Source organism: Polypterus senegalus, chromosome 9, assembly GCF_016835505.1.
Source record: "Polypterus senegalus isolate Bchr_013 chromosome 9, ASM1683550v1, whole genome shotgun sequence".
Classification (NCBI taxonomy): Eukaryota; Metazoa; Chordata; class Cladistia; order Polypteriformes; family Polypteridae; genus Polypterus; species Polypterus senegalus.
In genome coordinates this window covers 11,584,248-11,610,973 of record NC_053162.1, presented here as the reverse complement: position 1 = coordinate 11,610,973, position 26,726 = coordinate 11,584,248, and the positions used below count along the sequence as shown (strand labels likewise).

The 26,726-nt window shown below is 43.9% G+C and overlaps 1 protein-coding gene across 2 annotated transcripts in view; it reads left to right on the top strand.

The window, feature by feature from the left end:
* LOC120535112 (serine/threonine-protein kinase Nek6-like) overlaps positions 1-26,726 on the top strand; it is a 416,838-nt gene that overhangs the window by 288,568 nt on the left and 101,544 nt on the right. For both annotated transcript variants that reach the window (XM_039762699.1, XM_039762700.1), the window contains exon 7: positions 3,956-4,063. In XM_039762699.1, the coding sequence (XP_039618633.1) occupies positions 3,956-4,063 (108 nt within the window). The remainder of the gene's footprint in view (positions 1-3,955; positions 4,064-26,726) is intronic.

The following is a 26,726-nucleotide window of genomic DNA, read 5'->3' as shown; positions in this document are numbered from 1 at the left end:
CATGTATGTATGTTCCAGCATCACTTCTGAACGGCTGGAGCGATTTTCATGAAACTTGGTGCTCATGTTTCTCAGTGGTTGACTAAAAATACTGTATGGTGAAATCAATCCTAACCCACCCCCTTCTGGGTAGGGTGGGGGTCTTGTATGCATGTTATAATCCAGTTGACACTCGGAACGACCACCAGAGGGCTGCCAGCATTCTTTATGTTTGAGCAGCACCGTGCGCCACTGTTGCTTTTCAAATTAGAGTTGGCCGGTTCTGAGCATCAGCTGGATGATAACATACATACATACAAGACCGCAAGACAAACACATTAGTGAGTCTTCATTGTTTGTATTGTGTTTTTTTTTTATTATATTTTTCTCAAACAATTAAAAAAAAAGGGCGGCGCGGTTGCACAGTGGGTAGCGCTGTTGCTTTGCAGTTAGGAGACCCGGGTTCACTTCCCGAGTCCTCCCTGTGTGGAGTTTGCATGTTCTCCCCGTGTCTGCGCGGATATACTCCCACAGTGTAAAGACATGCAGGTTAGGTGCATTGGCAATCCTAAATTGTACTTGGTGTGTGTGTGTGCCCTGTTGTGGGCTGGTGCCCTGCCTGGGGTTGGTTTCCTGCCTTGTGTTGGCTGGGATTGGCTCCAGCAGACTGCCATGACCCTGTAGTTAGGATATAAAAAAAGAACACTTTATTTTCCTCCCGGGCAACGCCAGGTATTTCAGCTATGTTAGCTAGATGTATCTACAAATCATCCCTTTTCGGTCGTACCGATAGTGATCTCGATATTCTCTGTCATCTGCACACAGCATTCATACTGCTTCTTCAACGTCATCATGCCAGCTCACCCACTGATTGATGGAGTGACAAACTGAATGAATGTTTTTCGGTTTGATTCTGACACCACAAAAGAGTAGAAATGAGCGAGGCATTCAAAATGACCAACAAATGAAAAAATTAAACAGATCAGAATCGTGACAGGTCTGCCTAGATTGGATCTCACCCCAGTCAAGCCTGTCGGACTCTCCAGACAAATCAGAGGCTCCTAAAGTGCAAAAATCAAAGGAGAGTCTCAAAGGGTGTTTCACAAGAGGGAGAACCCTGAAAACTCCGGCTCATGGACCTACAGGTCCCACAAGATTCTTTATAAAGAAGATATCTATCCACAAACAAGGGAAACAAGGGAAAAATTTTTCTTCTTCTTTCGGCTGCTCCTGTTAGGGGTCGCCACAGTGGATCATCTTCTTCCATCTCTTCCTGTCCTCGTCATCTTGCTGTGTCACCCCATCACCTTCATGTCCTCTCTTCCACATTCATAAACCTTCTCTTAGGCCTTCTCCTCTTCCCTGGCAGCTCAATCCTTAGTACTCTTCTCCCAGTATACCCCTCATCTCTCCTCTGCACATGTCCAAACCAATGCAATCTCACCTCTCTGACTTTGTCTCCCAGCCTTCCAACCTGAGTTGACCCTCTAATGTCCTCATTTCTAATCCTGTCCATCCTCGTCATACAAAAAAGAAACTCAAAAAAGCAAAATGGACTTTCCTGAAAGGAAGTTCAGTGGTGAGCAAGTCCCAAAAACACAATCCGAATGAATAATCCGATTAATCCAAAGCCAGAGAATCCAACACAGAAAAGGCAATACTCACAGACTCCTCCCAAACTCACTCGATGACCCGCTAGAGACTCGCTTGCCAGCCTACTTTTAATGGGATGGGGGGTGATCCCTAGCAGTGAGGTGGACCTGCCCCATGGGGTTCCACCTATAAAATACAAGGGCCATAGGAAAACAACATCACACTCCTTGAAACTTCATAATAAACTAATTTCTCTGTTTTATTAAAAAAAGTTGTCCGTTGTGTCTGCATCATTCAGCCTTGACCACGCCCCTCCACTCTGCTCACCCAATCATCACTCTGCGCACATCCTCTCTCCGTCCCACCCTGTGACACTCTCAGTGCTGCTGACTTGCCCTTCAATGCTGTCGGTTATAATGGCAAAGCAGAAAAGCAAATGATTTACTCAAGAATGTTGAATTTTAGAAAAAGAAATAGAAAAAGAGCGGCAAGAGATGATAATGAACGTCGCGAAAAAGAAAATGAAGCACAAAAGAGCTGCAAATAATCAAAATCAAGAACAAAGAGAATCATTTAATAAACAAAAAAGAGAAAAATATCCTGAACAGTATGCGAACAGAAATGCAAAAAAATATTGTTTACAGAATGTAAGTTAAGCAATAAAGTAATTGATAATATTGTTTTTGACGAGGCATTAATGTAGTTTAATTTTTTATTTACTTTTTATTACATTTTACATTTTTACTTCTACTTTTACTTTATACTACATTTTATTGTTCATTGGTATTTAAAATAGATAGATAGATAGATAGATAGATAGATAGATAGATAGATAGATAGATAGATAGATAGATAGATAGATAGATGTGAAAGGCACTATAGATAGATAGATAGATAGATAGATAGATAGATAGATAGATAGATAGATAGATAGATAGATAGATAGATAGATAGATAGATAGATAGATAGATACTTTATCAATCCCAATGGGAAATTCACATACTCCAGCAGCAGCATACTTATAAAAAACAATATTAAATTAAAGAGTGATAACAATGCAGGTATAACAGACAATAACTTTGTATAATGTTAACGTTTACCCCCCCCCCCCGGGGGGAATTGAAGAGTCGTATAGTTTGGGGTCTTCTCAGTCTGTCAGTGGAACAGGATGGTGACAGCAGTCTGTCGCTGAAGCTGCTCCTCTGTCTGGAGATGATCCTGTTCAGTGGATGCAGTGGATTCTTCATGATTGACAGGAGTTTCCTCAGCGCCCGTCGCTCTGCCACGGATGTTAAACTGTCCAGCTCTGTGCCTACAATAGAGCCTGCCTTCCTCACCAGTTTATCCAGGCGTGAGGCGTCCCTCTTCTTTATGCTGTCTCCCCAGCACACCACCACGTAGAAGAGGGCGCTTGACACAACTGTCTGATAGGACATCTGTATCATCGTATTGCAGATGTTGAAGGACGCCAGCCTTCTAATGAAGTATAGTCGGCTCTGTCCTTTCTTTCACAGAGCATCAGTATTGGCAGTCCAGTCCAGTTTATCATCCAGCTGCACTTCCAGGTATTTATAGGTCTGCACCCTCTGCACAGTCACCTCTGTTGATCACGGGGTCCATGAGGGGCTCCTTGGTTTTGCTGGTGTTCAGGTGTAGGTGGTTTGAGTCGCACCATTTAACAAACTCCTTGATTAGCTTCCTATACTCCTCCTCCTGCCCACTCCTGATGCTGCCCACCATAGCAGTGTCGTCAGTGAACTTTTGCATGTGGCAGGACTCCGAGTTGTATTGGAAGTCTGATGTATGTTGTCTGAACAGGACCACAGAAAGTCCAGTCCCCTGCGGCGCTACTGTGCTGCTCACCACAATGTCAGACCTACAGTTCCAGAGACTCTACAAATAGACGGTTGTAGCGAAATACTCCAGTAGCTTATTTTCTGTTTATAATAACTTAAGGACCCAACCGTCTTCCTCCCGTACCCCAGATGCTCTTGTATATGCCATCTCTTTAAATACAATCGCCTTCTCTAATAGAGGGGCACCCTGACACCATTCGAGCGGCTCAGCTGTGAGATAGGGGGCACCCTGTGCCCGTCCCCGAGTGTTGACAAGCGAAGCAAGCAGGAAGCAAAACCCCCTAGTAAAATATAATTAATAGAAAATACATCATTAAAATAAACGTTCAGCCAACAATTCACAAATAAGAAAAATGATAACAAAACAGAAAATGAAAATAATTGTTGATGTATCGATGGATTCGTTTCAACTCATTTCTTGTCATTTTGTGATCCTCTGGTATCCTCTGTCATCTGCTTGGTGTTTCTTTGACCTGATTGAGCCTCACTGAGATTTTTTATTTTTTGGGTCTGCTTTGTTTTTCAGATATTAAGCCAGCTAATGTATTCATAACAGCAACTGGAGCGGTGAAACTGGGAGATATGGGACTGGGACGCTTCTTCAGTTCTAAAACCACAGCAGCACATTCCTTAGGTAAGGACTCTCACCCTCTTGTTGAAAATGTCCTGGGCCTTTCTGGATGGGAGAGGGAAAGAAAAAGACTGCAAGTGAATGTGAGTCCACTGGCCACGCTGTTCAAATGACATCCAGAACGCCAACATTTTTGCCCGTCTGCTGCTCCTCTTCCAGAGGGTATTATAGCCGAAAATGGGTCAAGGATGCAGTGGGACCAGTGCTAAGACTCGACAAGCAGTTCTTCTCTTTAGCTGTCAGTGCAGAGCTTTGCAAGTTCACAAGCACTCCATGCCACACACACACATTTATACAGTGTAGCTGTTCTATGGGAGTGAGCCCTAGACTGGCTGGTGCCCTTTCCAGAGTTGGTTTGCAGTTGGTGCCCATTTCCCATAAACACAAACACCGACCAGCCACAACCTTAAATTAAAACCTCTTGCCTAATACTGTGTTGATCCCCATCATGCTCTGACCCATTGAGGCATGGACTCCACAAGACCTCTAAAGCTGTCCTGTGGTACTTGACAACATGCAGCATATCCTCTAGCTTCTGTAAGTTGTGAGGTGGTGCCTCCATGGACTGGACTTGTTTTGTCAGCACATCCCTCAGATACTCCACTGGAATGAGATCTGTGGTTTTTGAAGGCCAAGTCACAACCTCGAACTCTTTGGCATTCCTTAACATTTTTTTTACGGCATGGTAGGGTGCATTATCCTACTGAAATAGGCCACTGCCATCCGGGAATCCTGTTTCCATGAAGGGGTGTATGTGGTGTGCATCAGTGTTTAATTAGGTGGTAAGTGTCAAAGTAACATTCACATGAATTCCAGCACCCTAGCAAAACATTGCCCAGAGCATCACACTGCCTCTGCTGTCTTGAATTCTTCCCATAGTGCATCCTGCTGCCAATCTCTTTCCCAGGTAAAGGATTCACCTGGCCGTCCTCATGATCTAAAAGAGACCAAGATTCAACAGACCAGGCCACCTTCTTCCATTGCTCCATGGTCCAAATGTGACACTCACATGACCATTGTAGGCCATTACGGTGGTGGACAGGGATCATCCTGGGCCCATAGCTACATACTCTGTGTTCTGACTCCTTTCTCTCATGGCCAGCAATTTGTGCTACAGCAGCTCTTCTGTGGGATTTGACCAGACAGTCTAGCCTTCACTCCTCATGCAGCTCAGCAAGCTTTGGGCACCTATGTCTCTGTCAGTGGTTCACCAGTTGTCCCTCCTTGGACCATTTTTGGCAGGTACATGCCAGACCACCCCAGAAGACCTGCCATTCTGGAGATGCACTCTGACCCAGTCAATCTAGAACATCACAATTTGGCCCCTTGTCAATGTCGCTCAGAGTCTTACACTTTGTCATTTTTCCTGCTTTCAACACCTCACCTTCAAGAACCGCCTGTTCGCTTGCTGCCTAAAATATCCTACCCCCGTCAGATGCCACTGGAACGAGATCTTCAATGTTTATCATGTCACTTGTCAGTGGTTTTCATGTTATGGCTGATTGGTGTTTTTGCTAGAATATCGCCTTGTCTATTTCAAACCTACAGTATGGTTGGGTGTAATCCTTGTCTTATACACTCACTGAACAAATTCTTAGGACCACTATAGTAATGTTGGGAAGGGTCTCCTTTTACTTTCCAAACAGCCTCAATTCTTTGTAGTATGGTTTCTACAAGATTTCTTTGAGATTCTGCTCCATGTTGACGTGATTGCATCACACTGTTTGGGTGTGCTGCACCTTCATGCCGTGAATCTCCGATCCTGCCACATCCCAAAGGTGTTGTATTGGATTCTGATCTGATGATGGAGGGCCACTGAAGGACCCCAAACTTACTGTCATATTCATGAAACCAGTTTGCTTTGTGAGAGGGTGCATTGTCATGCTGGAAAGAGCCATTAGAAGATGGGCAAATTGTGGCCAGAAACAACAGTGAAATAGGCCTTGACATTTAAGTGATGATTGCTTGGTATTAACTGACCCAAAGTGTGCCAAGGAAACTTCACTCACCCCATTACACCACTACCTCCAATATGGACTGTTGATACAAGACAGGCTAGGAGTATGGATTCATGCTGTTAACCCTACCGTCTATCTCTGTACCTCAGCAGAAATCGAGATTCGTCAGTCCAGGCTACGTTTTTATGGTCGCCAACTGTTCAGTTTTAGTGGGCCTGTGACCACTGCAGCTTCAGCGTTCTGTTCTTGGCTGACAGGAGTGGAACCCAACGTGTACTCCTCCAATTATAGCCCATCCACTTTAACTTTCAACATGTTGTGCATCCTGAGATGCTTTTGTGCTCACCACAGTTGTGCAGAGTGGTTATCAGAGTTACTACTGTAGCCTTTCTGTCAGCTCTGGCCATTCTCCTCTGACCTCTCTCATCATGGATGTTTTTTTTGCTCGTCACACCATCCTGAGTAAATTCCAGAGTCTGTTGTGAGTGAAAATCCCAGGAGATCAGCAGTTTCAGAAATACTGACCTGTGTCTACAGGATTGTATGCATTGTGCTGCTGTCGCCATCTGATTGGCTGATTAGATCATTGCATGGTTAAGCTGGTGCATAGGTGTCCCTAAGAATTTGCTCTGCTAGTTAGTTGTATGCATGCTGAGCAGATTCTCTCTGGCAGGATGAGAGGTACACCCAGGTGGAAGTAGGCACTTTGTTGTTTATCAGTTTGGTTTCGTTTTTTCTTCATGTTTTTTAATTGCTCTAATACTGTAATGCCAGCATTAGGATACACACCAAAATGTCTCACCCACCATGGTGGTAATTCTCTGTTTGAGGCCTACAATTCAGTTCTTGACATTGGTGTGAGTGTCACGATCACAGGACATCTGATTGGTGAGACCTTGAGCTTGTTTTGAGTGAATGGATGTGATTGGTGTAAACACAGTACTCCAATGTACAGCTGGAAGGGTGCTGAGTGCATAATCCTGCTCAACAATATAAAAACAACAGAAAACGTCTGACAAATGAGGGGAGATCATGCCGTCCGTCAAGCCTGTTCGGTTCACTAATAGCTACATTGTCCCAGTATCTCATTCAGACTCTTTTGAAGTACGTTCACATGTAATGCAAAAGGCACCTACTGCAGTAGCCATGTCTGTCTATTGTGGTTGGGTGCATTAATAACAGACTCAAGCAGTGTGAAATTTTGGAATGCCAACCAGGTCGTCCCCTTTATTCATCCGAAGACAAGACAAAAATAATAATAAACAGAATGAATAAGGCGTGTTTTAGGGCTTCTCCCCTGGTCTGGGGTTATAAGACAATAAAAGGTGGTCTGGATTGGTCCGGTGGTTTGCTCGGGCCAAAAGTGATGCCTCCTCCTGGCATGTCTGAGATTAATGGCGGTGAGACCAGAAGGAGTGTGACTAAGTGCCCTCCATGGGCAGTTTCTTGGCAGTGCAAGAGAAAGATGAGGTGACAATGTTAGTGCCAGTGCCCCCATCTTGTCCCACCGGGTTATTACATACCTCGACAGAGCCCTTGAGGGAGTCCTCCGACGCACATGTGTGACACTGTCTGTCTGTCTGGCATCCCACAAAAACGTATCCATCGCTTACAACTTCTTGAAAATTCTGCTGCCAGGATAATAACCTGCTGTTCTAAATTCACTGAACATATCACACCGATTCTCTCTCAACTTCACTGGCTCCCTCTTAACTACAGAATACGATACACAATCCCGCTCTGAACATTTAAAGCTCTCCACACCTCCCTGATCTCCTCCAGACTGGCACTCCTCTCGCTCACTCAGATCCTCATCTGCAGCTCGACTTTCTGTACCACACATCAGACGCAGTGCTATGGGAGCTCGAGCGTCTCTCCTGGTGCTCCTCAACTCGGGAATTCTCTTCCCTCTCATATCCGTCAGCTCGATTCAATAACACATTTTAAAACTGCCCTCAAAAGTTATCTTTCCAAACTGGCATACCAATTGTGAATTTTGCACTGTTCCTCCCAGTTATCTTTGTTTGTTTGCTAATTATTGCTTTTTGATTTATCTTTCTCTTGTTTTAATTTTACTAATGTTTAATTTTATTGTAAGGTGACCTTGTGTGCTTATAAAACGGGATTTTCTAATGGCCAAATATAACCAAACCAATTGTTCAGCCTTACCTATGAAATGTAATCCCCCGGGATCTGGTTTGGAGCGTACAGCGGTTTGTACAATCCCAAGCAGCACTTTATTCATTACTTCACTCCACAGCAGTGCCACTCGCAATATGGCGGCGACGTTGGCGCATTTGCTGCTGGTCATGCGGCGTCTACTAATTCTATGTCTATGGTCTTACCTTCTGGTGATCTGCAGAGGAAGGTGGGAGAGAAGGCACAGCGTCAACCCCTGAACTCACCGTTTTACGCCCAGTTAAGCCCACCGACTGCCTCCCAAGCCCATGTGTGTGACAGTATTTTTTTTCTCTTTGGTGTATTTCAAGCCAGCAGGATCAGCTTGTTCTGCTGAATGTTGGCAAATGACTGAGCAGAGGGCAGTGCCTTCCGACGGGCACCTGGCACGTTCAGTTTTCTCCTCTCTCTGGTGGTGATTTCAGAACAAAACTCCTCTCTTGACAGCACAAGACTTCCTTATTTATTTCCTCTTTTCTGATGCCACCGCGTTGGTGAAATGAATCTTCTCTTGCCTTTCATTTTTTTTTTTTTTTTACCATTCTTGAGGAGTTATAAAGAGAGGAATCCTTCTATCATCAGGACGTGGAAAAATCAAACTTTGATATGGAAGTTTTGAGTGATGGACGCCGTACCATCTCGCTGCCGCACAGCTTTAGCTGCATAAAGCTGCGCTCTTGGATTGAAAGACTTCCTGCTGTGACCTGACAAAACCAGTTAGCACCACCGCCGAGCAACTGTGAGGCTCTACCTGTGATTTGGTGCACACATGAAGGTTTGTAAAGATGAAACTGAAACCGTGATGATTTATATGATAATCAAATATCAGCCAAATCACAAACGTCCAAAGACATACGCTGCGAATTGTCGAAGGGCAGGCATTCATTAATGAAACATCGCAATCAAACAGTCAGAGATCCAAGCGGAACACTGAATTGCACAATGTAAAGCCACAATGGCTTTGATGTTGTTTGCCTAACTCTGTCTTGCAAAATGACAGAAACAAAAAAAAAATTGGAGCCACACTTTCAGACAGTGGAGAAATCAAACAAAGTGCTCACAGATTGCAGTTGTAGGATCTGCTAAAGTGCCGACTGGAGCGTCCCACCGGCACAAAACCTCTTAGCAGGGTTATGTAGTTAATGAAAGACATGAAAGGCTCAGTGATAGACGGATTATGGCTTTGACGGTGGCCACCCAATGCACTCCCACGCCTTCACATCGCTCTTTCAAGTATCTCACTGTCCTTAGAAGGACGGCTCGCTGTCGCTGCGCTAAATTGGAATTTATGCGACTTTAACATGCTTGCTGTTTTTCTAGGCTGCCCTGCAGCTGACGCTGCAGCTGCTCATTAGTATGATGGAATGACTCAGCACTGATGCCAAGTCAGGCAACTTGTCAGCACTGCTGCAATCTAAAGATGTGAAAGGCTTTGTGTACGAATATAGAAACAACATGAAAAACTAAAAAAATTATTAGCAGGGGGATAGAAAGACACCAACTCCAAAGGCAAGGCCCATCCCTGGCTGTAATGTCACTCGACAAAATGGGCAATCTTTAGTTGCCATCTAAAAAATGTTGATGGGTTTTAGAATCAAGGAATCCAGGAGTTACATTTGCTTTTGCAATACGTGTGTTTTTTTCATTTTCATGTTAAAAATAGGGGCGGCACGCTGGCGCAGTGGTAGCGCTTCTGCCTCACAGTTAGGAGACCCAGTTTCACTTCCTGGGTCCTCCCTGCGTGGAGTTTGCATGTTCTCCCTGTGTCTGCGTGGGTTTCCTCCAGGTACTCCGGTTGCCTCCCACAGTCCAAAGACATGCTGGTTAGGTGGATTGGTGATTCTGAATTGTCCGTAGTGTGTGCTTGGTGTGTGGGTGTGTGTGCACGTCTTGCCCAGCATTTGTTTCCTGCCTTGCACCTTGTGTTGGCTGGGATTGGCTCCAGCAGACCCCCGTGACCCTGTAGTTAGGATATAGCGGGTTGGATAATGGATAGATAGATAGATAGATAGATAGATAGATAGATAGATAGAGTTGTGCTTGAAAGTTTGTGAAGCCTTTAGAATTTTCTATATTTCTGCATAAATATGACCTAAAACATCATCAGATTTTCACTCAAGTCCTCAAAGTAGATAAAGAGAAACCAGTTAAACAAATGAGACAAAAATATTATACTTGGTCATTTATTTATTGAGGAAAATGATTGAATATTACATATTTGTGAGTGGCAAAAGTATGTGACCTCACGGATTAGCAGTTAGTTTGAAGGTGAAATTCGAGTCCGGTGTTTTCAATCAATGGGATGACAATCAGGTGTGAGTGGGCACCCTACGTTATTTAAAGAACAGGATCTATCAAAGTCTGCTCTTCACCACACATGTTTGTGGAAGTGTATCATGGCACCAACAAAGGAGATTTCTGAGGACCTCACAAAAAGAGTTGTTGATGCTCATCAGGCAGGAAAAGGTTACAAAACCATCTCTAAAGAGTTTGGACTCCACCAATCCACAGTCAGACAGATTGTGTACAAATGGAGGAAATTCAAGACCATTGTTACCCTCCCCAGGAGTGGTCGACCAACAAAGATCACTCCAAGAGCAAGGCGTGTGATAGTCAGCGAGGTCACAAAGGACCCCAGGGTAACTTCTAAGCAACTGAAGGCCTCTCTCACATTGGCTAATGTTCATGTTCATGAGTCCACCATCAGGAGAACACTGAACAACAATGGTGTGCATGGCAGGGTTGCAAGGAGAAAGCCACTGCTCTCCAAAAAAAAACATTGCTGCTCATCTGCAGTTTGCTAAAGATCACGTGGACAAACCAGAAGGCTATTGGAAGAATGTTTTGTGGACGGATGAGACCAAAATAGAACTTTTTGGTTTAAATGAAAAGCGTTATGTTTGGAGAAAGGAAAACACTGCATTCCAGCATAAGAACCTTATCCCATCTGTGAAACATGGTGGTGGTAGTATCATGGTGTGGGCCTGTTTTGCTGCATCTGGGCCAGGACGGCTTGCCTTCATTGATGGAACAATGAATTCTGAATTATATCAGAGAATTCTAAAGGAAAATGTCAGGACATCTGTCCATGAACTGAATCTCAAGAGAAGGTGGGTCATGCAGCAAGACAACGACCCTAAGCACACAAGTCGTTCTACCAAAGAATGGTTACAGAAAAATAAAGTGAATGTTTCGGAATGGCCAAGTCAAAGTCCTGACCTTAATCCAATGGAAATGTTGTGGAAGGACCTGAAGTGAGCAGTTCATGTGAGGAAACCCACCAACATCCCAGAGTTGAAGCTGTTCTGTACGGAGGAATGGGCTCAAATTTCTCCAAGCCGGTGTGCAGGAATGATCAGAAGATACCAGAAACGTTTATTTGCAGTTATCGGGGGGTCACACCTGATACTGAAAGAAAAGGTTCTCATACTTTTGCCACTCACAAATATGTAATATTCAATCATTTTCCTCAATAAATAAATGACCAAGTATAATATTTTTGTCTCATTTGTTTAACTGTTTTCTCTTTATCTACCTTTAGGACTTGAGTGAAAATCTGATGATGTTTTGGGTCATATATATGCAGAAATATAGAAAATTCTAAAGGGTTCACAAACTTTCAAGCACAACTATAGATAGATAGATAGATAGATAGATAGATAGATAGATAGATAGATAGATAGATAGATAGATGTTCTTAGGAAAAGAAAGAACGTCATTGCTGGCTCTGAACAGGAAGCTAATTCTGTTCGCCTCCAGCTCCATTGAAGGCAGGCTTAGTTATGGGAAGCCCTTTTTACTTCCAGGGGCTCGTAGTGGAGGAGAGAATGAAGACAAAAGTGATGGCCATTATGAGCAATGCTGTACAGCCAGCATTGAAGACTTTTAACCAATGAATTGCTCAGCAGAAGAGCTTCCAGAAATGTGACTGGGGCTCCTTTATACCAACGACAATAGGCTGGCATAATGCCTTGGTGGGATTGCTCACTTATTTTTTAGCCAAGTCAGAAGTTTTCCTTCTCAATTTAATTCTTGTATGCATTTGAGGAGGAAGTGGTGTTGTTTGCTATAATATTTCTTGAGCTTCTGTAAAAACCTAAATATCCCCCCAAATCAAATGTCTAAATTATCTTGTGGTGATATCTGGCAGGCTTAAGTTTATGGTTCGAGCCGTGCATGATGTCCTTCCCAGCCCAGTAATTCTACACACTTGGGGCAAGAGTGAGTCTGTAGTATGGCCGTTAATCCATCAATGTAGGGACATCACGGTGCTTTGATCCGGTGTTGGTGGCGCAGATCGGCACCACAGAAAACCGGGAAAAGAACAGAAGAGAGAGTAGGGGTCAGTACGGGTTTTGGAGCCACCATGAATAGTTATGATAATTAATTGAATATACAGAGCATCAGGATTAAACTAAAATGAAGCTATGAGAAAGCCATGTTACAGTAATGTGTTTTCAGCAGTGTTTTAAAGTGCTCTACTGTATCAGCCTGGCGAATTCCTATTGGCAGGCTATTCCAGATTTTAGGTGCATAGCAGCAGAAGGCCGACTCACCGTTTCTTTTAAGTTTTGTTCTTGGAATTCTAAGGAGACACTCATTTGAGAATCTGAGGTTATGATTTGGAATATAAGGTGTCAGACATTCTGATATATAAGATGGGGTGAGATTATTTAAGGCTTTATAAACCATAAGCAGAATTTTAAAGTCAATTCTAAATGACACAGGTAACCAGTGTAGTGACATCAGAACTGGAGAGATGTGTTCAGATTTTCTTTTCCTAGTTAGGATTCTAGCAGCTCCATTCTGCACTCGTTGCAAACGATTTATGTCTTTTTTGGGTGGTCCTGAGAGGAGTGCGTTACAGTAATCTAGTCGACTGAAAACAAACGCGTGAACTAATTTCTCAGCATCTTTCAGTGATATAAGAGGTCTAACTTTACTTATGTTTCTTAAGTGAAAAAATGCTGTCCTAGTGATCTGATTAATATGCGATTTAAAATTCAGATTACAGTCAACAATCACCCCTAAGCTTTTTACTTCCGTCTTGACTTTTAATCCTAATGTATCCAGTTTATTTCTAATAGCCTCATTGTATCCATTATTGCCAATCACTAAGATTTCAGTTTTCTCTTTATTTAATTTGAGAAAGTTACTATTCATCCATTCTGAGATACTAGTCAGACATTGTGTTATTGAATCAAGAGAGTCGGGGTCATCAGGTGCTATTGATAAGTACAGCTGTGTGTCATCAGCATAGCTGTGGTAGCTCACGTGGTGCCCTGAGATAATCTGACCTAACGGAAGCATATAGATTGAGAAGAGCAGCGGCCCCAGGATAGAGCCTTGTGGAACACCATATACTTGAGTCAGATTCTAAATCCTTGTAATGTCATTGTGCGTTTGTGTCGTTAAATTGAAGGCACCCAGAAATAGCGGCACAGCTGAGAGAAATTAGGAGGCCGAGATGACGAAGGAAATCGTGAGATCCAAAAATCCCAATTACCTCAGGAAGCATCACTGATGATGGGTCCCAGCACATTCTCTTTAAACTAACAGTCTAAAAGCATCCTGATAATCCAATCCAGCCATTTCACAGATCCACATAAGGAGAAAGCTGCGAGTGATGGAAAGGGGGCATCGATGGCTCTTTTCAGCTGAGCTTCTCCTCCGAGTTCTCTGGGTTTTGACTTTGGCTACAGCCGTTTGCTGCAGTAGGGGCTGACAAATCCCACTGATTTTTTTGAACACCTCCCTTCTCTCGGCTGATTTGAATTATGAGCATATCGAAACGAAACACAATCGTTTGGTTCTGACAGCAACGGTTTTCATGAAAAATGTTTGCCAATCCTCCCCAGAAAGCGCTCTCTTTGCTCATTTCACACACATTACCTTGTTGTCGCGAGACGGGAATCACGAGTGGCTTCCCTAACACTGAAGGAGATTCTCGGCTTCAATTTCATTTATTGTTTTTTTTTATTTTCTTATTGGAAAGGCTCCCCGGCTTATTTCGAATTTCTTCTGCCGACTTTGATTCAGATCACAAAATGGCATATATATATATATATATATATATATATATATATATATATATATATATATATATATATATATATATATATATATATAAAAAAAGAATTAAACGGCCAAGGCATCGGAGACTTGAGTCAAATTTTAAAGTCCCGTAATGTCGTCGTGCATTTGCCTCGTTAAATCGAAGGCACCCAGAAATAGCGGCACAGCTGAGAGAAATTAGGAGGCTGAGGAGATGGTGAAGTAAATTTCGCCTCAAGAAGCCCACATCAGGCTGATGGCTCATCCCTCGGGTTGCCCTGGTAACCACCCTGATTTGGACCTTTGTGGTTGTTGACCTATAAATGTAAAGTGAGCCTATGCAAATAGAGCCGCTATCTCATTTCTTTTCTCTCTCTCTCTCTCTCTTTTTTTGGGTTTGTTAACATCAGACTGGCATAAAAGGGCATTAGACAGTGGCACAACCAGTCTGACAGGTGTACTATTGGTCTTTGGCAGCATGGCCGCTTCAGTGTCAGGAGTAGGAGCCATAATTAGAGCAAAAAACAGAATGAATGTCAAACGAATTACCAGGCAGCGACTCATATTTGTCAGGAAGGATTGCATACAAAAAAATTAAGTGACAGTACATGGCGGGATAATAAAAGGAAAATGAAAGATTTGCCTGTACGTTGCTCACAAGATATATGCGAATGTCTAGCTTCGAGCTAAAAAAAAAAAAATAATAATAAAATAAAATGAAAAAAGCGAGGCCCCGTCACCAAAGCCTCTCCATGAAGTTTCAAAAAATTCGACATTTCGTGTCAGGCAGAGCTGCAAGAATCCTTCAAGTATTTATGTTGGTAGTGTCTTAGTGCCCCCAGGGCAGTCTCGGTGTGTGGGGGGCCATGAGTTAGCAGTAATCTGAATAGCTACAGAAAAATAAACTGGCATAAAATGGCACTGACCGCCAACATTCAGGAACATTATAGGAATATCTCATCTTGTAAGGCTTCCATTTTATGGAACGAGTAGGCAGAGGGGCGGGGAAGGGCAACAAAATAAAGCGTCATTACGCTACGGCGCACTCCCACCTTTGTCCCGTCGCCCAGTGTCTTTTTGCTTAAATTCTCATTAAGGTGACGGAATTTGCAAAGCTGGCTGCCCACTTTACTCCCACAAATAAAAACAGCACTGACTCGACTCTGTAGTGGACACCTAAACAAATGAGAACTTCCAGAAACACCCCTGAAACCCCGGACCACTACCAGTATGGCATCTAGTGTCGTCTGGTTCTTGTGCCTGCATGGGAAGAGCAGACCACCCTCTGAAGTGCGTCACTTCTACTGGGACCCTTGTGTGGATTGACTCCGTCATCATAGTCAGAGGGTGCTAAGCTTCCATGCGCCATGTTAAGTGATCGACACTTTCCGATTTCGAAACCTTCCTTTTCCAGGTTGGAGTCAGTGGGAGGTGAAGTCTGTCCTTCCAGCAAACAACACAAGATAGGAACTGAACCAGGGAGGGACAGCAGCTGATCACAGAGTCTGCCCACCCTGCCACACACACACAATGAACAACATGGGTCTGAAAATCACATCTTGGACTCGACGCTCAGTGTTGTCTGTACAACAACAACATTTATTTCTAGAACCCGTTTTCATACAAATGATGGCGCTCATAGTGCTTTACAAGATGAAGAAATAATAAAGAAAAATATACTCAGCAAAAAAAGAAACGTCCCTTTTTTTTTTTGTTTTAAAAATCCAAATAACTTTACAGATCTTCATTGTAAAGGGTTTAAACAATGTTTTCCATGCATGTTCAATTAACCATAATCGATTAATTGACATGCACCTGTGGAATGGTCGTTAAGACCTTAACAGCTTACAGAAAGTTGGCATTTAAGGTCACAGTTCTAAAAACGCAGGACACTAAAGAGACTTGTCTACCGACTGTGAAAGATGCCCAGGGTCCCTGCTCATCTGCGTGAACGTGCATTAGGCATGCTGCAGGGAGGCATGAGGACTGCTGAATAAATTGCCATGTCCGCACTGTGAGACGCCTAAGACAGCGCTACAGGGAGACAGGAAGGACAGCTGATCATCCTCGCAGTGGAAGACCACGTGTAACAACACCTGCACAGGATCGGTACATCCGAATATCACACCTGCGTGACAGGTACAGGATGGCCACAACAACTGCCCGAGTCACACCAGGAACACACAATCCCTCCATCAGTGCTCAGACTGTCCGCAATAGGCTGAGAGAGGCTGGACTGAGGGCTTGTAGGCCTGTTGTAAGGCAGGTCCTTATCAGACATCACCAGCAACAACGCCGCCTATGGGCACAAACCCACCTTCGCTGGACCAGACAGGAGTGGCAAAAAGTGCTCTTCACTGAAGAGTCACGGTTTTGTCTCACCAGGGGTGATGGACGGATTCGTGTTTATCGTCGAAGGAATTGAGCACGTCTGGGACCTGTTGGATCGCAGGGTGAGGGCTAGGGCCATTCCCCAGAAATGTCCAGGAACTTGCAGGTGCCTTGGTGGAAGAGTGGGGTAACATCTCACAGCAAGAACTGACAAATCTGGTCCAGTCCATGAGGAGGAGATGCACTGCAGTACTTCAAGCAGCTGGTGGCCACAGCAGATACTGACTGGTACTTTTGATTTTGAGCCTCCCTTCATTCAGGGACACATTGTGAAACATTTTTAGTTTATGTCTTATGGTGTTGACTCTTTTAGTGTTCATACAAAATATTTACACATTAAGTTTACTGAAAGTAAAAACAGTTGAAAGTCAGAGGACGTTTCTTTTTTTGCTGAGTATATAAAAATAAGATGAGGCAACACTAAGTAGCAAAGAATACAGTAAGGCCCAATGGCTAGGAGGACAGAAAAAAAAACAAAAAATAAACTCCAGGGGGCTGGAGTAAAAAAAAAAACTAAGTCTGCAGGGGTTTCAAGGCCACAAGACCACCCGGCCCTCACTGGGTATCCTGTAGTGCACCTCCAAACTTCTAGTGTGTGCAGAGGTTGCCACCAGATTTACGTAGCAAGGAACCTTTTAAAATGAGGGATGGATAGAATCAGGCCAACACACCTCAGGCCTGTCGTATTTCCACCCTGCCACCTGAACATTAACAACACCCAGGAAAATGCCCATAAAGATTAAACTCACCAAACACACAAATATATAAAATGTTCCTTATTTGTTAGAATAACTACTTACAAACACAAAAAGTACTAAAGAAACCCCACGAACAAACCGCCACACTACGATATTTACAGTCCTGAACAGAGGCCTTACTGTAAGTGATGGAAGTGATTAGACGATGGAGTGAAGTGTGGAACGCTCCTATTCAATAAACTGCTTCCCGGATCTCGGATAGTGCAATACTGTCCTACCACCGGAGTCCAGAAGAATAGTCTCCAAGAGCATCGAACGACTAGATTGGGACAGAAAAAGAACCCAGTGCCACCCTTAAATCCGGTGGCCGACCACCAACCTTCTCCGCTACAAATGTCCAGTAACTGAAAGTTTAAGGAGCTGCTGCGGATGATGATGATTGGAAAATGGCACAATCTAAAAGTCCTGCCACATCCTTCTCTTCCAATTTTATTAGTACAGTGCATCCAAACCACAGACTACAAATCCCACCAGCCCCTCCGCACCATTTCAAACCTGTTTAAAGAGACCGACCCCTATTTCCAAACAGAAATCAGTGCAACCAGTGTTGTTATTCAAATTTAACAATAACTCAACAAGACATACAAATAAAACCCCCTATGTGCGCCGCTACATCCATCCATCCATTATCCAACCCGCTATAATCTAACTACAGGGACACAGGGGTCTGCTGGAGCCAATCCCTGCCAACACAGGGCCCAATGCAGGAAACAAACCCCGGGCAGGGCACCAGCCCACCACAGGGCGCACACACACACGACAATTTAGGATCGCCAATGCACCTAACTTGCATGCCTTTAGACTATGATAGGAAACCGTAGTACCCGGAGGAAACCCACGCAGACACAGGGAGAACATGCAAACTCCAAGCAGGGAGGACCCGGGAAGTGAACCCGGGTCTCCTAACTGCGAGGCATCAGCACGACCCACTGCGCCACCGTGCCGCCCATTCTACCTACTAATAATAATTATTTGCATTTATATAGCGCTTCTCTCACTAATCAAAGCGCTCTCAGCATTGCAGGTTAAGGGCCCAACAGAGCAGAGTCCCTATTGGCATTTACGGGATTCAGACCGGCAACCTTCCGATTGCCAGTGCAGATCCCTAACCTCAGAGCCACCACTCCGCCTACATACACCTGCCTAACATCAGTGATCTCAATCAGTCCTCATGGCTTTCAGGCTCCACGTGGAAGAATAAGATGAAGAGGGTCATGTGGACATCATCCATCAATGTAGGGACGGCATGGTGCCCTGATCAGGTGGTGGCGGCGCAGATCACCACACACAGAAAACCGTAAAAAGAACAGCAGAGAAAGTAGGGGTTAGTATGGATCGTGGAGCCATGATAGAAATGATAATCGAATGAATATACAGAATATCACTAAGATAAAGCTATGAGAAAGCCATGTCAAAAAATAATGGGGTTTTTAGCCATTTTTTAAGGTGCTCCACCGTATTAGCCTGGCAAATTTCTATCGGTCAGCTATTCCAGATTTGAGGTGCATAACAGGAGAAGGCCGCCTCACCACTTCTTTTAAGTTTAGCTCTTGGAATTCTTAGTAGACACAAATTTGAAGATCTAAGGTTACGATTTGGAGTGTAAGGTGTAAGACATTCCGAGATATAAGACGGAGCAGATTATTGAAGGCTTTGTAAACCATAAGCAGGATTTTAAAGTCAGTTCTAAATGGCACAGGTAACCAGTGTAATGACGCTAAGACTGGTGTGATGTGCTCGGATTTTCTTTTCCTAGTTAAGATTCTGGTAGCCCCTTTCTGCATTCATTATAACCGATTAATATCTATTTTGGGTGGTCCTGAGAGAAGTGCATTACAGTAATTTAGTCAACTAAGACCAAAAGCGTGAACTCGTTTCTCAGCATCTTGCAAAGTTATAAAAGGTCTAACTTTTCCTCTATTTCTTAAGTGCTGACCTAGTGATCTGATTAATATGTGATTTAAAATGTAGGTCAGAGTCAATAGTTACCCCTAAATTCTTTACCTCTGTCTTGGCTTTTAATCCTAATGGATCAAGTTTGTTTCTAATAATTTCATTATATCCATTTTTGCTAATCACCAAAATGTGTGTTTTCTCCTTATTTCGTTTGTGCCTTGGATAGCAGGTAGTGTAAAGTCCTAAGACCCCAAGGCATCACTCAGAGTCACCAGTCACCCTACCAACATCCACAGAATTGACAGTTTCTTCAAGGGCGTTGGATTGTATGGACAGCCAATAAAACTTATTGATCAGGTTATTCAAATGGCTTTATGTCACACAGATAACAATTGATCAGGCACATTTATCTGAGGACGGACTAGTAAACCGAAATATACTTAATGTTTGGGACATGAGCCATTTTTTCCTTGATTGTGACTCCTCTTCTTCACAGTTTAACATTACAAATTCAGACTTGTGATTAACGGGCACAATGCCCAGACTTTCATTTTAGGGGATTTGTATAACACTTTTACTACACGGTCCCCCAATTTCAGTGCACCATCATTTTTGGGACTCAGGTCTATTGCCATTCTCATGGCAGGCAGTTGTCATATTTATCTCATTGTCACATATCCCTCACATACAATGACTGTTTGAAGTCTCTGATTCACAGACATCACCGGGTGCTGAGGGTCTCCTCTGGTGGTGATCTGCTATGCTTCTAATGCAGTAATCTTCAACTACTGCTTATTTTGGGGGGCTTGTCCCCTTTAGCGATGTGTTCAGCATATGGAAGGCCTGCTCAGTTGGATTTCAATTGGGCGACTGCCTTGGCCATTCAAGAATTTTCCATTTTTAAGCTTTGTGTTTCCTCAGCAGTCTGTTTGGCTCATTATCGTTTTGTAGGATGAAGTGCCATCCAAGGAGTTTGGAGGTCTTTACTAGAACTGAGCAGATCAGAATTCATTGTGCCACTGCTGTCCACAGTTCCATCATCAGTGAATAGAAGTGTGCCAAGACCTGTGGCAGCCATACATGTCCAAGCCATAACACCCCCAGCACCACCATGTTTAACAGATGAGGTGGTCTGCTTTGGATCTCGGGAAGTTCCTTTTGGTCTCCACACTTTGCTCTCGCCATCACTCAGATGAGGTTCATCTTTATCTCATCTGCCCACCTTTTCCCAAAATTCTGCAGGCTCTTTTAAGACCTTTTTCACAAACTGTCATCTGGCCATCCTGTTTTTGTGGTCTCCATCTTGCAGTGTGTCTTCTGTGTTTCTGTTCATGAAGTCTTCTGCTGATAGTTGTCTCTGACACACACACATCGGCCCCCTGAAGACTGTGTATGATCTCTCAGACAGGTGTTAGGGGACTTTTTCTTGACCATAGTGTGGATTCTTCTGTTGTCAGCAGTGGAGATCTTCCTTGGCCCACCAGCCCCTTTGTGACTACTGAGCCCATCAGTGTGTTCTTTCTTCTTCTTGATACTCCAGACAGTTGGTTTCGGTCATCCTAAGGTCTCACTGATATCTCTAATGGTCTTATTCTTGTGTTTAAGCCTCATGATGGCTTCTTTGACTTTTATTGGCACAGCGCTTGTCCTCATGATGAATAATGGTAACTACAGACTCCAAAGGGGAGAAGCAAGCCAAGGTGTCTTATGAAGTAATGAAACCCACCTGAGGAATCACAAACACGTGTCACACTAATTGTCTCAAACATTATGGTGCCCTGAAATGGGGGGACCAAGTAGAAAAAGTGTTGGTGTGACTGAAACATCTCTAAATTCCCTCAAAAGAAAGTCTGCAATGTGCACTTTAATCACAAGTCTGAATTGTTGGATTTGTAGATTTAAACTGTGGAGCAGAGAGGGAGATCAAAGAAAAACGTGTCTTTCGCCCAAACATGGGACATGGGGGGCCTTGTAGCTGACTTCAATGAAGGTGATTCAAACTGTATCAGTCCATTGACTCTTCCACCCTTTCCATTCCCAAGATTCAAGGACAGTTCATCTTTGGATGAGGAGTCAGCTTTCCTTGTGATACATAATTGGTTTAACCAGGTTGACATTTTACCTTTTAATATTTACGGACCCTCCTGAATCCGAGAACAGTGTGGTTTTCGTCCTGGTCGCGGTACAGCGGACCAACTGTACACCATTAGCAGGGTCCTGGAGGGTGCATGGGAGTTTGCACACTCAGTCTACATGTGTTTTGTGGACTTGGAAAAGGCGTTCGACCGTGTCCCTCAGAGAATCCTGTGGGGGGTGCTCCAGGAGTATGGGGTACCGGACCCCCCGATAAGGGCTGTTCGGCCCCTGTACAACCAGTGTCAGAGCCTGGTCCGCATTGCCGGCAGTAAGTCGAACCCGTTTCCAGTGAGAGTTGGACTCTGCCAGGGCTGCCCTTTGTCACCGATTCTGTTCTTAACTTTTATGGACAGAATTTGTAGGTGCAGCCAGGGTGTTGAGGGGGTACGGTTTGGTGAACTCAGTATTAGGTCACTGCTTTTTGCAGTTGATGTTGTCCTGTTTGCTTCATCAGGCCGTGATCTTCAGCTCTCTCTGGATCGGTTCGCAGCTGAGTGTGAAGCGGCTGAGATGGGAATCAGCACCTCCAAATCCGAGACCATGGTCCTCAGCCAGAAGAGGGTGCAGTGCCCTCTCAGGGTTGGGGGAGAGATCCTGCCCTAAGTGGAGGACTTCAAGTATCTCTGGGTCTTGTTCACGAGTGAGGGAAGAATGGAGCGTGAGATCGACAGGCGGATCGGTGCGGCGTCCACAGTGATGCGGGCTCTGCATCGGTCTGTCGTGGTGAAGAAGGAGCTGAGCCGAAAGGCAAAGCTCTCAATTTACCGGTCAATCTACATTCCTACCCTCACCTATGGTCATGAGCTGTGGGTAGTGACCAAAAGAACGAGATCGCGAATACAAGTGGATGAAATGAGTTTCCTCCGCAGGGTGTCTGGGCTTTCCCTTAAAGATGGGGTGAGAAGCTCAGTCATCCGGGAGGGACTCAGAGTAGAGCCGCTGCTCCTCCGCATCGAGATGAGTCAGATGAGATGGTCTTGGGCATCTGATCAGGATGCCTCCTGAACACCTCCCTGGTGAGGTGTTCCAGGCACATCCAACCGGGAGGAGGCCCCATGGAAGACCCAGGACACACTGGAGGGACTATGTCTCCTGGCTGGCCTGGGAACGCCTCGGGATTCCCCCAGAAGGGCTAGAAGAAGTGGCCAGGGAGAGGGAAGTCTGGGCCTCTCTGCTCAAGCTGCTGCCCCCGCGACCCGATCTCGGATAAGCGGAAGAGTTTGGATGGATGGATATTTACAGACCCTCCATCCCTCCCCTTATCCTTATCTTAACCACTATTGACTGAAGTTTCCATCCTTCCCCTTACCCTAATTATAATATTACAAAACCCCAGTCCTAATCTTAAAGGTTTTAAGGGCTTAACCTAAACTATCTTTTATTATCTTTTATCTTAATTTTACGCCCTAAGTTTAAGTATCTCATACCTGGGGTCTCATACAAAGCCAAATGAAGCTTACTCTTATTAGGGTGTGGGTTAATAACCCTTATTTATACTTCACGTGATGCGATGCCTGTTCCTCCAGACGCTACTGCTACTCAAGCGGTGCACCGTTCATACTTGGGCGTGTACCTCAAATAAATCTCGAAGATTCCACCAGGGGGCAGTGTGAGATATCATCACGGAGAGAAAACAACAATTGCCTGAAACATCCATTAAATTCTCAGGACACCTTGCGATTCTGAAAAGATGATGCGCCCATTCCAGCAAGCATCGGGCATGAGGCAGAAACAATCCCTGGACGGGGCATCAGCTCATCGCAAGGTGAACACAAGCACACACGTACACACATCCCCAAACTTACATGTCCTTGAAAGGAAACCTGGAGCCCACTCTGGAATCCCACCAGGAAAACATGCAAACTCCAGGCAGGGAACTCCAGGGATGTGACTCCTTTTGAGACAGCAGCGCCACCGCTCTGCCACTGTGCCGCCCCCAAATGTGTAATTATTAACAGTATTCATTATTTAAACGTAGTTATTGATTTAGCTGTAAAATGTGATGAGAACAACTAAACCCTGGGCCGCTGCACGATCAGAATACCGCTAGAGAAAAGCAGTTTGGTACTGAAATCTTTCGGGGTAATGTGACCAACGCTCGTCCTTGTTTATTGTTTTTCAAGACACATATAACATTCAGTTTAAGAAGTGGGGTCTTATCTTGGTGCCTGTTGTCCATTGAGGACTGGGTGGTCTCGTGTCCTTGAAACCCCTGCAAATTTTTTTTTTTGTTTGTTTGATTTTTCTGTCCTCCTGGCTATCGGCCCTTACTTTATTCTTTGTTACTTAGTATTGCCTAATCTTATTTTTATATTTATCTTTCCTTCTTTCTTCATCTTGTAAAGCACTTTGAGCGAACATCATAAATTGTACGAAAATGTGCTATAGAAATAAATGTTGCTGTTGTTGTTATCTCCTTGTGCATTTTCACATCTCCAGATCTGCCGTGAAGTCATATGTTCATGTCTAATTAGGAGTACCGAATATTTTTTGTTTTTTTATTTTTTGAGTTCTTGCCCAGATACACTACAGAAACATGTGCCACTTAATTGGATTTACCGGATCGGAATAATGGATGGATGCATATTTGTTCCTCCTGTTAGGAGTCATACAAGCATAGTAGGCAGGATTTGCTCTTACTAAACAACCATTTTGATTCATTTTTATTTTCTTACTATGAGAATTTGAGCTTGCAGTCTGTTTCAACTGAATGTGTGGAAGGAGTGGTGGGCACATTTGACAGCTTTAACTGAAGCTTTAACTAGACGGACTCCAAATGTCTGTATTCCGAATGGGGCATATCCGTCTTTTTGAGTGAAGTTCCTTAACTACTCAGAGACGTTTTCAAGTCAAACTTGCAGTTATTCTTTGAATAAAAAAGAAAAAAATAATTCTTTGCATTTATATAGCTGTGGTCGAGAGAGTACCTTCCTGTAGCAGGCTACAGAAAAGACTCCCAGGTGCAGACATGGCCAAAGTGAAAGGTCACACGGTCGGGCTAGATATTGGGCGGGGAACGAGATAGTCCGAAGGAGGAATAGGAATCGAGAAAAGTGGCGTGGGGGTGTATAGGAGGCTGCAGCCAGCGTGGGGAAGGGTTTGGAAGAGGACGAATAGAAATCGAGAAATGGCGTGTGGGCGGGACCGGGTTTGAAGAGGAAGCAAGACAAACCAGAAGAGAAATATATATATATAAGAGATTCGTTGCATTTATATAGCGTGTTTCTCACTACTTAAAGCGCTCAGCATTGCAGGTTAAGGGGCCTTGCTAAAGGGCCCAACAGAGCAGAGTCCCTATTGGCATTTACGGGATTTGAACCGGCAACCTTCTGATTACCAGTGCAGATCCCTAGCCTCAGAACCACCACTCCCCTAATTTTCTAATTTCATAAGCAAACCTGATTTACTTGCATCCATTATTTTTCAAGACACGTATAACATTCAGCTTAAGAAGTGGGGTCTCTCCTTGTGAATTTTCACATCTGTACAAGACGCTGGCCCTTTTTGTTTTTGTACTGTACTCCGGATCTGCCATGATCATGTTCATCCCTAAGTAGGGGGACCACATTTTCTGAGTTGGAGTTTGTTTTCAGTTCTTGCCCGCATACACTCCAGGAACGTGTGTGCCTTAATTGGATTTACTGGATCAGAAAATGGATGGATGCTTATTTGCTCTACCTGTTAGGAGTCATACAAGCGTAGTAGGCAGGATTTGCTCTTCCTAAACAACCATTTTGATTCATTTTTATTTTCTTACTATGAGAATTTGAGCTTGCAGTCTGTTTCAGCTGAATGGGTAGAAGAAGTGGTGGGCACATTTGACAACTTTAACTGAAGCTTTAACTAGACGGACTCCAAATGTCTGTATTCTGAACGAGGCATATTTGTCTCTTTGACTGAAGTTCCATAACTACTTGTAGACGTTTTGAAGTCAGACTTGCAGTTACTTCTAATTTCATAAGCAAACCTGATTTACTTGCATACATTACTTTTCAAGACACGTATAACGTTCAGCTTAAGAAGTGGGGTCTCTCCTTGTGCATTTTCACATCTGTACAAGACGCTTGCCCTTTTTGTTTTTGTACTGTACTCCGGATCTGCCATGATCATGTTCATCCCTAAGTAGGGGGACCAGATTTTCTAAGTTGGAGTTTGTCTTCACTAAAATCTGGCCTTTGAGTTCTTGCCCGCATACACTCCAGGAACATGTGCCCCTTAATCGGACTTACCAGATCAGAATAATGGTTGGATGCATATTTGCTCTACCTGTTAGGAGTCATACAAGCGTAGTAGGCAGGATTCGATCTTCCTAAACAACCATTTTGATTCACTTACGTTTTCGCACTACGAGAATTCCAGCTTGCAGTCTGTTTCAGCTGGATCTTCAATTCCCAAAATGCTATCGGTGCCGTTTGTTACTTGCTGTTGCAATGCAAAGACAGACGACAGAAGCACTATGATTTTTTTTTTTTTTAGGAATTAAAAAAGAAAGGGTTGTGAGAGGCATTGTAAATAGAAGGCTCCTTTCTGAGGTAGGGACTTCGCTGCCAGTTCTCCCCACTGCCTTGCGCGTACAAATGTGTTTGTTCAGTCGACAGTTTAAATCCTCCCATAGGAATTTGAAGAAATGCCTGACATTACAATGAAGCATTTTTCAAAGATCATTGCAAACATCTGCAGCAGCTTTGGTCTCTACAGCGGATGATAGATTTGTTTGATTTCTCGGTTGGAAATTCTATAAGATATGAACGCAGCTCTTAGGTGTGTGTGTGTGTGTGTTTTGAGAGGTTTTTGTTTTCCCCATGTGTGTGCGTGACTGTTATTTTTTTTGTAACATGTGTGGCTCTGGCACACCAGAATGACTTAAAATTACATTGCATTTTGATATAAGCTGTCACACTGCTAAAAATTGGGCCGCCGTCAGAGGAGCTCTGGTAGAAAGCTGACAAAAGGCGTGTGATTGCCAAATCATTTTCTTTCTTTCTTTCTTTCTTTCTTTCTTTCTTTCTTTCTTTCTTCGCAGATTAAAGGCATCTTTATATCATAACCCATAGCTCACTAGAGCAGGTGTCATGACCGGATGCCACCATCAAAGAGTGTGTAGTTGTCAATAGAGGGGTGACAGGGTAGATGAAGAACCCGCTTACCTGTCAAAATGGCTCCCCCAACCCCTCTCAACCGCTGTGGTGTCCTTCTGCAGCAATCTGGCACTCGTGCGAGTTGTGCGAAATGACTGGACAGATACAATAAGAAGTTTGGGAGCAGCCGCCCATATACTTTCATTTGGCTGCTAAA